The sequence below is a fragment of the Cucurbita moschata genome, unplaced genomic scaffold (genome assembly GCF_002738365.1).
Source record: "Cucurbita moschata cultivar Rifu unplaced genomic scaffold, Cmos_1.0 Cmo_Scf00067, whole genome shotgun sequence".
NCBI classification, from domain to species: Eukaryota; Viridiplantae; Streptophyta; class Magnoliopsida; order Cucurbitales; family Cucurbitaceae; genus Cucurbita; species Cucurbita moschata.
In genome coordinates, this window is record NW_019268583.1 from 852219 (window position 1) to 866432 (window position 14214).

At 35.4% G+C, this 14214-nt stretch overlaps 1 protein-coding gene across 6 annotated transcripts in view; it reads left to right on the top strand.

The window, feature by feature from the left end:
• The window catches only part of LOC111437855 (sister-chromatid cohesion protein 3), a 14024-nt gene extending 1276 nt beyond the window's left edge, over positions 1–12748 (top strand). For 3 of the 6 annotated variants that reach the window (XM_023075932.1, XM_023075933.1, XM_023075931.1), the window contains exons 3-23: positions 92–308; positions 671–783; positions 1019–1111; positions 1263–1426; positions 1533–1769; positions 1893–2037; positions 2148–2326; positions 2406–2551; positions 2639–2766; positions 3181–3354; positions 3794–3955; positions 4052–4252; positions 4336–4473; positions 4566–4760; positions 4866–5010; positions 8296–8402; positions 8697–8834; positions 9565–9830; positions 9922–10046; positions 10958–11229; positions 11904–12360. In XM_023075932.1, the coding sequence (XP_022931700.1) occupies positions 92–308; positions 671–783; positions 1019–1111; positions 1263–1426; positions 1533–1769; positions 1893–2037; positions 2148–2326; positions 2406–2551; positions 2639–2766; positions 3181–3354; positions 3794–3955; positions 4052–4252; positions 4336–4473; positions 4566–4760; positions 4866–5010; positions 8296–8402; positions 8697–8834; positions 9565–9830; positions 9922–10046; positions 10958–11229; positions 11904–11924 (3366 nt within the window). In that variant the 3' untranslated portion in view covers positions 11925–12360. Of the gene's footprint in view, positions 1–91; positions 309–670; positions 784–1018; positions 1112–1262; positions 1427–1532; positions 1770–1892; positions 2038–2147; positions 2327–2405; positions 2552–2638; positions 2767–3180; positions 3355–3793; positions 3956–4051; positions 4253–4335; positions 4474–4565; positions 4761–4865; positions 5011–8295; positions 8403–8696; positions 8835–9564; positions 9831–9921; positions 10047–10957; positions 11231–11903; positions 12361–12446 lie in introns of those variants that run through there. The other 3 variants (XR_002709506.1, XR_002709507.1, XM_023075934.1) reach the window with 3 other exon arrangements.
• The last annotated feature ends 1466 nt before the right edge of the window (positions 12749–14214 follow it).

The following is a 14214-nucleotide window of genomic DNA, read 5'->3' on the forward strand; positions in this document are numbered from 1 at the left end:
TTTTTTTTTTTTTTTTTTTTTTTTTTTTCCCTTTTTTGGGTTGAACGGTGATGTATTTATTTGGGGTAATTTATGGTTTTCGTGTCAACAGAAAAGGACGAGAGCTCAGACTGTAGCCGTCGAAGCTCAACCTACCACTGGAGATCGTGGTGGTGCCGACAACGACAGGACCAGCGATGCTAGCGACCAGGCTAACCGAGAGAGCTCACCTGATTACTTTGAAGAGGCTCAACCTCCTAAAACTAAGCGGAGCCGTTTGGAAAGCACTTCGAGTGCGGCGGATGAAGTCTCCGATCAGAGTCTGATTGGTAACTAATTTTATATTCACTGACCAGCATGATGAATGTTCATTTTCTGAATTGGGTTCAATAGCGTTTCTTTTAATTTTGATAATTGAAAGATCAAACTGGGGTCGTGGTTGAATGTTTCTAGGTTTTAGTCATTATGATGATATTTCTCGATGAATTACTGTCATTTTCATCCTTTTGCAACTGCGCTCACATTTTCAATAAAACTCTTCCTGTTGAATGCCTGAAATATATGGACATCAATATTCGAAATGCGACTATTCCCCGGTGCTCACTCATTGAGTGCGATACTTGCTATACTATTCTCAGACAATGAGATGTAAATCTTGTTAAGCTCTATCATATCCTATCATTTTCTGCAGAAGTTATAAAAGGAAATGGTAAACTTATTCCTCAAGTTGTTAAGCTTTGGGTGGAGAGGTATGAAAAAGATCCAAAGGCTTCAATGGTTGAGCTCCTGGCAATGCTATTTGAGGTAATTGAAAGGTTTTTCTTCCTCAGGTCTGATTTGAGAGTGCATTTAGAATGTAACCTTTTCTTTCTAAGTTTTCTTTTTAAACCTCGAACAATTTAAGTAGCTGGGAAGCTGGTCTAGATTGCCTGTACTCTAGATCGTTATTTTAGTGGTTCATTTACAATGAGACAATTCTTTTAGAAGCTGTATGTAACGAGAGGAAAATTATTGATTATCGAAATCTACAAACTTACAGGCATGTGGAACTAAATACCATATCAAGGGTGACTTCCTAGAAGAGACAGATGTTGATGACGTTGTTGTTGCTCTTGTCAATCTCGCCAAAAGAGTATCCTAAATCTGCCTTTTAATCTTTTCACATATTTTATATTAAACCCTCTCTTACGTTCTCCATTTTGTTGTCAACCTTTTAATCTTCTACTTTCAATTCTTATTTGAGTTCTCTGAATTTTTTCTCAAATTTGCCTTTGGTATCATAGGGTGAAGTTGAAGATTATCAAAGCTCTAAAAGGAAGGAGTTCAAAAACTTCAAAGACAATCTTGAGTCATTTTGGGACCATTTGGTCCATGAGTGTCAACATGGCCCTTTATTTGATCAGGTGTTATTTGATAAATGCGTGGACTACATAATTGCATTATCATGGTTAGTAAACAATTGCAAAGTCTGAATATATAATTTATTATTTTTGTAAAAATAAATCTATATTTCCCTTGAATATATATTTTTAATTGTTTTTAATATGGAGCAGCACTCCTCCAAGGGTTTATCGTCAAGTAGCTTCGTTGATGGGTCTCCAACTTGTTACTTCTTTCATAAGTGTTGCTAAAATGCTTGGTGCTCAACGTGAAACTACTCGTAGACAATTAGATGCTGAAAAGAAGAAACGGGCTGAGGGACCTCGTGTGGAGTCTTTAAATAAAAGGTTTTCTATGACTCATGAAAACATTACAGTGTTGGAGGAAATGATGCGCAAGATTTTTACTGGGTACAATCTTTTTCTTAAAATTTCAAAGTGGGCCGATATAGTGCTTCTAATTATTACCTTCTGTTAGCAACCTTGGATACTTTTTCTTTGCTCCCTAAGTTTGATTAGTTCATTCTTTTGAAGGTTATTTGTGCATCGTTATCGAGATATTGATCCAAACATTAGAATGTCGTGCATACAGTCTTTAGGAGTATGGATTTTGTCCTACCCATCACTATTTTTGCAGGACTTATACTTAAAATATCTTGGATGGACATTGAATGACAAAGTAAGTTACTTGTTTTGGAATTTTTACCTTATCTTTACCATTCCTATTCACTAACTGTCGCTATCTATGTGGAAACATCTTCAATATTTTCTTTTATTTTGTTGGTGCAGAATGCAGGAGTCAGAAAAGTTTCCGTTCTTGCTTTACAGAATCTTTATGAGGTTGACGACAATGTGCCAACACTCAGTCTATTCACAGAAAGGTTTTCTAATCGGATGATTGAATTGGCAGATGACATCGATGTTTCTGTGGCTGTGTGTGCCATAGGGCTTGTAAAACAACTACTAAGGTAACATATTAGAATTTATTCCAAAAGCTTGTTTATTTTACACATCTATTTATTTATTTATTTATTTTCTGTGTTTCAGACATCAACTTTTAGCTGATGACGATTTAGGTCCCCTTTATGATTTGCTGATTGATGATCCACCAGAGATTAGGCATGCCATAGGAGCATTGGTGTATGATCACTTGATTGCTCAGAAGTTCAATAGCTCAAAATCTTCTTGGAGAGGTTCTGCTCTATTTTAAAAATACATCTCGTTCTTGCTGCTATTGTTTCTGCTGTGAAAGTAACTATGATGCTAATTATTTGTCTCAGGTGATGGCAATAATTCTTCTGAGGTTCATCTTGGCAGAATGTTGCAAATCCTGAGAGAGTTCTCAACGGATCCAATATTAAGTATCTATGTTGTCGATGATGTTTGGGAATATATGAAGGCCATGAAGGTGTGTTATAATCGTCTCTGCATGAAGATTTTAAAAGTGTAATGCCTGGAGTGGAAAAAGAGTTCAGTTGGGTTTAGTTTTTGGGATTCTTCTTAATGGCAGTTTTTGGGATTTTTGATAATTAAACAGACCATTTAGGTTTATAAAAAGTTAAACTGAAGTTCAATTTATTATGCCAGCAGACGAAGCAAGTTATTCAGCTTGCTTTTGATTAGTTATAAAATATCTGTTCATATGCGTTACTCATGCTGTGGATATGTATTCAATACATATGTTTATAAGAAATAAATTTAGTAGAAAGGAAAAGTGGTTGGTGTGTACTATCAATTTCATCCTTTGGATCTGGATGATGCTTAAGCTAATGGTAAAGAATACCAGTAGTTTCTCATGTGTATATATACAATTATCATGCAGGACTGGAAGTGCATTATTTCCATGCTCCTAGATGAAAATCCTTTAATTGAGCTTACTGATGAGGATGCCACAAATTTGGTTCGTCTCCTTTCTGCATCTATCAAAAAGGCAGTTGGGGAGAGGATTGTTCCTGCCACAGATAATAGAAAGCAATACTTCAATAAAGCTCAAAAGGTGTGTAATATGCAATGATTTACCTTCCTTCAATGTTTAGACTACAGTTAACGTAACTCTGCCCTTATTTTGGTTCTTAAAATGCACAACATTCCCAGTTTACTGTTGGATGAATACTTGAGCAAAATAACTCTTTAAAAACTTAAAGCAAAATTTAATTTCTAGTTTACTTAATTATGTTCCTTGTGTTATGCTCCATTTATCACGTCTGATATGTACCAATGCATTAAACTAAGCATGCTAAGATTTCAGCTCTTTAACAGCAGCCCCATTTTTTATATTGTCCTCGTGTCGATGCCGGTTATAATGTGATGTGATGTTACACAATTTTTTTTTATGACATTTGACATCTTTTGTCATTTACAAATCTTTTTCTGGTCTTTTTCTTGCTAACTTTGTCCAGAGTTTAGTCTCAATCATTATTTCTTTTGGTTATCAGGAAATATTTGAAAGCAACAAACGGGACATAACTATTGCCATGATGAAGAATTATCCACTACTTCTACGCAAGTTCATGGCTGATAAAGCAAAAGTACCATCTTTAGTTGAAATTATTGTGCACATGAATCTTGAACTTTATTCCCTGAAGAGGCAAGAGCAGGTGCTGTATAGTTCTTGCTGCAGCGTGATATTCAAGTTTTTTCAGCTTAGTTCTAATGCATAATTATTTGTGGCGCCTTTTCTTTTTTCCCCCCAGAATTATAAAAATGTTCTTCAACTAATGAAAGAAGCATTTTTCAAACATGGCGAGAAGGAAGCATTAAGATCTTGCATGAAGGCAATTAACTTATGTTGCACTGAGAGTCGAGGGGAGTTACAAGACTTCTCCCGTAATAAATTAAAGGAACTTGAGGATGAACTTCTTGCAAAATTGAAACATGCTATGAGAGAGTTAGAGGTATATAGAGTCGATTTTGTTCCTTTAGTCCCTCCCCTTCCTCCCCCGTGATAATATTTTATCAAAATTCTTAATGTCTGCAGGATGGCGATGATGAGTACTCTCTTCTTGTAAATTTGAAAAGGCTGTATGAGTTTCAGTTGTCCAGACCTATTCCTATGGAAAGCTTATATGGTGATATTATGATGGTTCTCCAGAAATTTAGAAGCATGGATGATGAGGTAGGGGTGGCTAATTTAATTGTTTAAAAGACCTTTTTTTTTTGTTTGACATATCTCAAAAGACCTTATCATTTCCTTTTTTCTCCATGCAGGTTGTATGTTTTCTTCTTCTCAACCTCTACTTATATTTAGCATGGTCTCTACATTCTGTCATAAATAGTGAGGCAGTGTCTACTGAATCTTTATCATCCTTATTGAATAAACGGAATTCATTGCTTGAGCATCTGGGTCAATATCTGAATGATCCTACCGATGTTGGTAAGAGTGGTAATCAGCTGGCCTGTCGAGTACGTATACTTTTGCCCCATATCTACCAAGTTCAATAAGCATATTGAAACTCTCAGTGGTCTCTTGAAATTTCGTACTGATTTAACAACATTGGATATGTGTAGGTTTGTACTATTCTTGCGGAGATTTGGTTTTTATTTAGGAAGGAAAATTATTCTTCCACAAAACTGGAAAGATTAGGATATTGTCCTGATGCATCTGTTGTTCAAAAATTCTGGAGGTTATGTGAGCGGCAACTAAGTATTTCAGGTATTAATTTATTTGCTTTGGGAGTATTTTTTTGGCTGGAAGAGGGAAACCAAATTGCACATTCAACGATTCACTGCAGTGATGGTTGAAGTAAACTGTGGAAGTGACTTGTAATAAAAGAACATATAATATATTTATAATTTATCCTTGACAATTTTAAATTTAGTAAACCGAGGAACATAGGAACGCCATTAAGTGAAATGAAACGGATACCGAGTGGTATACATTTTTTAATAACTATATGCATGTGTTTCTGGCTTTCTATTTATCTATGTACATATTCATTGTTCTTGTACCAACCCAAAAACATTGGTGGGCTAAAAGAGACAAGAAAAATTGGGGAACTGTTAAACCTTATTTGCATTGTGCACCATGATAAAGGGCTGATGCCATTCTTCCCTTGGGGAACAAAGGAACTTACATGGATGGCCTTGGAGCCAGAAAAAAACTGAGCTTCATTGTCTAAGTTTTGGATGGAGCACCATGGTAAAAAACAAGAAGAGGATGACTCACTCTAGCCTAGTATTCATACAAATCTCCAAAGAATGCAGAGCTCAGGTATGAACTATCATGAATCGAGAGGAAAAGATGAACGACTTCTCTTATTAATTAAGAATTGAATATTCCTCTCATATATATACTCAAGCTATTGAAAAATCAACAGAAAGACTAACTAATATAATAGCTGTAATTAAATACAGATAACAGTTGTAACAGAATTACGTGAAAGAGTTGTAACTAATATTGTGGTCAACTAATATAATAGCTGTAATTAAATCAGTTGTAATATTGTGGTCAACTGATATTACTGATACCCTCCTCAAGATGGATTGTGTAGATTGAAAATACCTTACCTTGGTCGGGAAGGGCTGCAGGGCTGAAGAAGACAAGCTTTTTGTGAACATATCAGCCAGTTGAGAAGAGGGACCGAACATATTAAACTGTTCGGCTGAAAGTCTTTAATAGTTGTAACAAACTCCTTTTTTGGATTAGGCAAATAAAGTTCTCCTTGAGGGCTGGAGTCAAGTGACCATTGAGATGAAATTCTTTGAATAACCTCAGAAACTCTGACTTCCTTTAAAAAGGACCAAAATTTAGGTAAAATTTAAGGTAAAACTGTCTGGGCCTTTTACCAATACTTTAGTAAATGGTGCAATAAAAGCCAAGTCATGCGCACCAGAAACTACCTGCCAATAGATGTTAGTAAGGATGCGTGAAATTCAACTTTACAATGAAGAAAATAAGGTTGGGTTCTCGTTTTCATTTTCTGTAGAAGATAATAAAAAGATGCTACTTCTGATGTACATATTTTCGAGATCAGTAGTTGTCTCTTCCTTTCTGCCAAATACCTGTGAAAAAATTTGGTATTTTCATCTCCTTTTATCCACTTCAACTTGCATTTCCGAATCATATTTTTTTTCCCTTTCAATTACAGTTCAAAAGGATATCTTTTGGAAGTTGCACGAATTACTATGTCTTGATCTGAAAGAGACCCTTCTTATTCTTTAAACATATTATTTAGATTTAGGGTGAAACTGTGGATCTATATTCTTGGGAAGGGTTGACTAGCTCAAGGTGAAAGTAGACAAATAGCAAAACCTGCCCATCTGTTATTTTTCCCTTGGTAAAGCCCCTAGTCGTGTTACTCGGTAGATGGAAAGTTATGAGGAATTTTTTCTGGGACAATGAGGACTTTCAGCATTGTTGGCACCTTGTATAATCGGGGTGGGTCTTCCTCCCTTTCTGTTATGGAGGACTGGGGATTGAAGCTTTTCAACAAAGGAACGATGTCTTACGGTTAAAATGTTCGTGGAGATTTACTCAAGAAGGATCTTCATGGAGTAGAGTTATTTCTAGCATCTGTGGGACGGACCCCATGACTGGCTCCCTTCAAATGAAAAAGGTAAATTGAAGGGGAAGACCTTGGATTCATATTGTAAAGCATAGTTCTTTCTTCCTTAGGTTTATGGCTTTCTAGGTTAAGCAAGGTTAGGGGATGAGGTTTTGGAAAGACACTTGGGTTGGGTCGAGACTTGAAACCTTTAGCTCAAGATTTCTCAGAATTCTTCAAAATCTCTATGATGCAAGTATCTTTGGTAGCTGATCGCTGGAATGATGATCAAAGGGACTGGGATTTGGGCCAAAGGAGACGTCTGTTTGACAGAGAAATGAAGCTGGCTGGGATTGGTGAATTGAATTCATGCTGTTAAGGATTTTTCCCCATGGACGGCTTAGAAGATTTGATGCTGTTAAGGTGGGAGAAGAGCTGAACAATGTTTGCTGAACCTTGGAGCCTTCTGGTAAATTTTCCTCTAAATCTGCTTTTTTAAAGATATTGGAAACACAGAGCAAGCTAGAACCTCCTTGGGTGGATCTAATTTGGAGCTACAACATCCTTTATAAGGTGAAGATCTTCCTGTGGACCCTTGCTTACAGAGGCCGAAACACCCATGAAAAAGTAAAAATGAAGGGTGGGCAGGGCTTTTGCAGGGGCCTCCCCCCACCCCCCTCTTCCTGATCAAGATATATGGGATGGAGCTTTACTCTATGTTATTCCATTTGCCAGAGTCATATATATTTGGACATTTGTGGAAATTACTTTTAAGAGACAAGAATAAATAGATGATGAGATCAATTTATACTTCTAAACTTTGGTGGTTGTACCAATCACAACTCCAAACGAATGATTGTATCAATTTAAACCCTAAAGTGATCTATGCTTTCCATGGTGATTTATAACTATTTTCACTTGATTCCATTTAAAATCAACTAAAATCACTTCAATGAAATTTTTTCTTCTCCCAAAATCCTCTGCCTAAGTCTTTTAGTTCAAAGATAAGGAAAATTATCATATATTTCTTCCTCAATAGGTAGAGAAAAATAGAGGAAACATGAAGATGAATAACTACTCATATGAATGAAATGTCACTATTATCTATTTCATATTAGCATTTCTCTCTAATATTACATTAATGCTTACATTTAAAGAAGTATTCTACACGTGTGAAAAATTGTGTATTAATGGTGTTTGAAAACAAATTCTAACATATGGTGTAAATTGATTCGTTTATGAAATTTAATGGTTTATATGGATACCTTTATTAGTTTGAGATTTTAAGTGATACAACTCAAAAGTTTTGAGTATAGATCGATTTTTCCCCAAATTATATATGTAACTGTTAGCAGTAAAAGAATAGTCTAAAATCATCAATAAGCTTGGTTGCTCGCTTTTCATCATTCTTATTGTTTCCATGTTTAACACATCTTTTATATTTGTCCGTATAGATGAGAGTGAAGATGAGGATACAAGTAAAGAATATGTGGAGGAGACAAATAAAGATGCAATCATGATATCTGCTGCAAAGTTGGTTGCTAGTGATACAGTTTCTACGGTAAAACTTATTTTGAATTGGAAATCATTTTGGTGTATTTAAAGTTTCTATCATTCTTAGTCCTTTGGTTCAGTGCGGTAAAGGCTCTTTGTTGGAATATGTTGCTTGAGAGGAATTATTGAACCTTTAAAGGAAAGAGTTAAGACCTAATCAAAGGTCTAGACTCTCTTTTCCTTGAGTAGTTCGTATATTGTTTTTCTTCTTTGGCTCATGATGGTGTTTTCCTGAATATGAATAGCATAATGCTGTTATATTTCTCAGGTCAAAACTCATTGCATCCAATTGTTAGTGCAGGAGTTTCTTGGTCCGGAAATTATTTCTCATTTTCTGATACATGGGACAAGTGTGGTGGACATTGTTAAGCATTTCATTACCATTTTGAAAAAGAAGGATGCCACTATCCCAGTTATCTTTCTGGAAGCCATGAAAAGAGTAAGGATCATCGCTTGTATACGGTTTACTTCTCTATACTGGGGACTTCTTTGTTCTCTCTCTCTCTCTCTCTCATTGTATGTATATATGCACGCATATATATTTACATGCATGCATGCATGTCTTTACGTGTGGTTTGAATATGATTAGAAGGCATTTCCTGGTAAACAATCTGAACCCAGCATATTTTGTTTTGGGCTATGCAAACTTATAATATTTGCAAGAAGTTTGATGTCATCACATACAAGAGCATTATGGTGGACCTGCAATATGATTTACATATATGAAGAGAGTAAAGTCGAATTAGACGTAGACTAACCTGAGTGTGGAATGGTAATTAGGAGAAATATGGAAGAGAGGAAGTTGTAACAAAATGCGTAGTGGGATATGTGGAAGTTAGTTTAGAGATCTCGTATGTAGGAGACCAGAGGGGTTGACTATCTGACTAGTGAGTAGAGTTAAGCTTAGGCTTGGAAGGGTTTCCAATCTCCTAAATACTTGTGCGGTAGCCTCCTATTTTTATTTGCCACTGTTATTTTATATATCAATGAAAGATTCCAATGCATTACTGTGTAAACCAAGGGTACACCAAATGATGAGACACCATGTGAAGAAACCCTTTTACTTTTGCACATCTATGGTGGGATATATTTTTAGTTTTTAAATTTGTGAGTTTGTGAAGAATCATGCCACATGATTTCACTTTCTTTTCTTTTCGGGGTTGTGTTAGGCGTATCATCGACATATAGTAGAACTCTCAGGGAGTAGTGTTGAGCCTTCAACAAGCAAATCCTTTCAAGAATGTAAGGAGTTGGCTGCTCGGCTTTCTGGAACATATGTAGGCTCAGCTAGGAACAAGCATAGATCAGATATTTTAAAGATTGTCAAGGATGGAATTGAGCATGCCTTCTCTGATGCACCAAAGAATTTATCTTTCCTGGAATGTGCCGTTCTACATTTTGTATCCAAACTACCTACACCTGATATACTGGAAATGTAAGTTTTTTTTCTTTTTTAAATTAGGTTGATTTAAAACTAATTATGGCTTGAAATGGCCCAATTTAATTCGTAACCATTTTTCAAATAGTATCAAGGATGTCCAGAATCGAACAGAAAATATTAATACAGATGAAGACCCAAGTGGCTGGCGCCCATATCATATGTTCGTTGACCACTTGCGTGAAAAGAATGCTAAACGTGATGGTTTGCAAGGTAACTTGTTTCTCTCAGTTTAGTCTTTAGGGGCACACCCGATCTCTCTTGCTTGAATATGCATGATCTTTAATTAGATTTAGATGTATCTCTCTATTGTGGATTTTTTTGGCTCCTGAATTTACTTATTTAAGTCTGGATTTGTTTTCTGCTAAATATAGCTAATGGCCTGTTTGATTTCTGTTTTTGGTTCTTGGTTTTTCTGGTTCTTGGTTTCTCTGGTTCTTGGTTTCTCTGTTTTTTATTTTATAGCTAATGCCCACTTTGTGTGTAGAGATATCCACTAAAGAAGTCGTATTTTGTACATTGTTACAAAAAAAAAAAAGTTGAAGTGTAGGAACTTATCTTTAAAAGTTCTAGAGTTCTTTTCGTTCCATGTCCAAATTCATTCTTCTTGGGCAAAAGACTAATAGAGGTAAAATATTTTTTAGAAAATTTAACGATAAACTTATTGTAGAGCTTAATTTTATGATTTGAGAGTACAAGGATTATACTTGACTATTTGAAAGTACAAGGGACTAAATGGAATAAAATTCGAAGTATCGTGAACAAAATTCCATCTTCTTTTAGCAACACTTTTCCAAATCTCGATCGGATCTCTCATGACATGAGATGCCTGTGGCTACCTCCATATTATGGGACAACTCCGCCAACTTCTGGAATTTGAGATTTTGGAGGAAGTTCAGAGAAGATGAATAAACAGACAACTTCAGTCTGGTTCTGCCAGTTTTTTCTGGGGCATTCCTATTTTTATTGAATAAATGGCGCGTAAGGGTCTATGCTGCATTGATTCCAATGGCTTCTTTACAGTCCTTAGCTTATATCTTTTTTCAAATGTAAAATTAATTTTTATGTTTAGCTTATATTTGGTTTAGTTTTCTAAATTGTGCTTGTTTGTTGTGCAATTGTAGAGGAGAAAGAAGGAAATTCTACCAGACGCAGGGGTCGACCACGTAAAAAACATACCATACAGGGAAAAAGACTTTTTGATGAACAAAGTACAAGTGAAGAAGAGGAATCAATTAGTGCATCTGACCAAGAAGATGTTCATGATGAAGAGAAGCGAGATGAGGAAGATGATGAAGAAGCGCCCCTCATCCATTCAATTAGGTCATCCTCCAAATTAAGGTCCCTGAGAATTTCAAGAGATGAAAGAAACAGGACTGCAACGGGAAAAGCTACAGGTAACATGTCTGCTTCCCGAATTTTAGTTAACGGGTCCATTTGTTGTATTGGAAATTCAAAGTAGTTACATAAATTATAGTTTTCAAGCAACTCTACAGTTTTAAGAATTTAGCCTTAGCTCACCACCTAGAGGCATTTGATGTGGGATCCTCGGGGTTGATTTTATTATATTATTAAAAAAATTACACCTCTCTGCATACAAATTTTTATTTTCACGGCAGCTGACACAAATACTGGAAGTATCTATCGTTTAAATATATCATTGTAGCATGAATCCATGCAACAACATTCTTGCCGTGTACATTCTTGTATGGTAGAAAGGATCGAACAAGCTGTTTCTGATAAAGGATATTTGCTTTTTCTCGCATAAAATTTGTAGTCAAGCGAAGCCATCAAAGGTTCATGTGGTGCTTGGTTTAAGTTGTACTCAACCGTTTTTGCTTCTTGTGATGATTGAACAGTGTCATTTGAAGATGAATAATTCATTTCTGGTCAATCCTTTTCCTGGAGAAAATATGATTAACACTACAACTGATAGCTATCATAAGTACTAGCTGCATGTAGTAGATCTTATCATAATTACTAGCTGCATGAATTATATCTGTACCAGGTTAATGCCCCTTGTTGATCTGTATGATTATACATGTGATTAATCTTCTTTTTTTTTTCTGCAGGGCCATCTACATGACTTGAACTGATAGTCTGACTGTGTACAAATATCCCCACATTAAGATATGTAGCCGTTGTGTTTATTATTTATATACATAACGAAATTATGTTGATGTATTCTTAATTAGAAGGTTGTTCGGCTAAGAATGCTATGCAAGGAGTTGTAGCCATGGTGAAAAATAGTTGATATTCCTGTTAGCCTCAGACATTTCTCTGATAGCAGTAGACATCCCCAACCCACCCCTTTCTGTTGCGCAATTATAACCATAGGCCTTGTATGACTATCTCGTCTTTGTCTTACCTTCTGTTTTTGCTTTCTTTTACTTGCTCTGGATATTGTGCTATTTAGTGCATAACAATGTTGCTTTCGAGAAGGTCTATTATCGAAAATTTACAGATGTCACAAAATAACATATAGCTAAAAGGCCCTCTGTTCCACAAACGAAGTTGTAAGGTGACATCTGCTGGCTTCTTTCACCTTCTGAAATTTTATTTTAACTATGTTTATTAATGTTTACCACTGCTGCTATGAATCTGTGACTGTAGATTTTCCTATGGTTGCATAGTGGACGCTCAGGTTAAAACTGTTGATTGCAGATGACCATCAATCCTCGAGTAAAATGGTATTCTGATGATGGTTCTCAAGGGTGGATACTGCTACAATGGAAAGTTGGATGTATTCCAAAATTGGGCTTACAGGAGTTAGGGTCATTCGCCCACAAACTAAATGTCACATATACTACTATTTGTAAACGTAGTATCGTGCACTTCCTTTCCATTCTTCGGCTCAAGTATAGAGTGCTCTATCCCAAGGAGATGCTATAGATGATAGAGAAACAGGTTGCAAACAGCTCAAATAAAGCATATTCCTTTGCTCAAATAAACATTCATCAATGGGTAGCTACATGGTTGACAATATAAATCATCTTGCAGTATTGATAAAAGATTCATATGTGATTCAACCACATGAGATTCTAAAACAATTATTCAAAATATATGGAGAGGTTTATCTATATCTTTCTTTCTTACGGAGATAGACTTTTTATATAATGCGATCTAGGAGGACGGGTGCATCATCCAACACATTAAGGATGTGTGAAAGTCAGGTGAAGAAGGGTTGGCTTGTTTTGATCGTTTTAGACCATTCTAGAAGCGTTTTTGACCAAATTGAGTCAAGTAAAGGTTAGTATAGCTACTTTTTGGCCAATTAAGATTACTTGGGACTGTTTAACTTGGTACGGTTTAAGATTTAATTAGATAATCAAGTTATTTTAGCTCTATGAGACTGTTTAACTTGGTACGGTTTAAGATTTAATTAGATAATCAAGTTATTTTAGCTCTATGAATTAGCCATAGGCTCATTATTTTGAATGGATGAAATACCTTAAGTGGAATTGGATCATGTTTAAGCTAATCTTAGACACAATTAGCTGAAAATGACTTAGGAGCATCAAAGTTGAGTCTATATTGCAAGTGAATCTACTATTGGAATGCATATGGGCAAACCGGATGAAAGTTTATGTTGTATGAATGATGCATCTATGCCTTGTTTACATGTTATTATTGTTGATATGATTGTATATGTATTATGTGACGCATGTGCTTCTACATATGATCGTTCAAGACTCATGTGGCCATGTATATGACTTACGAGGCACCATGAATGAAAATGTATTATAAATATTGATTCAAATGATATGGATAGGTGCCTCGTAAAATGTGTATGTCATGATTTTATAGAAGTATTATATGCATCATTATATATTCACATGAATTTACTTATGCATGTACATGGAATATGGATTACTTCCCCAAGCATAATTGTACATACGCATACTTATATATGGTTTCAAGTTGTATTTCTTTTTGTGGTTTAGTGAGAGTACACAAGCTCATATGTAAGTCTAGGATTTACGAAAAATTGGTATTCCTCTAGTGGGTCTATGTGCACGTGCATAGACTGAGCATAGAAAAGTACCACGCATCCAAATCCACCCAAGTAACTATAGTTTCATTTACTTGCATTTTCGGACTCTAACAGTGAGATTAGTTATTGAGTTTGTTTTTAAATACTCATCCTATTATTAATCATTTTTCCAGTGAAAAGGTAAAGGGTGTACAAATAATGGTGTGTGTTGAAGAGAACATAGAACAAAGTCGTAAATAGTTTTTCTTCATTTTGGTTATGTTTTCATTGAAATGATAGTATAATACTACTTTAGTTATAATTCCGCTTAAAGGTTTTTAAAACCGTGTTTTCTACTGCGTTTTTTTCCGATGATCGAAATATCTATGGTTATTTAAGTTAATAGCA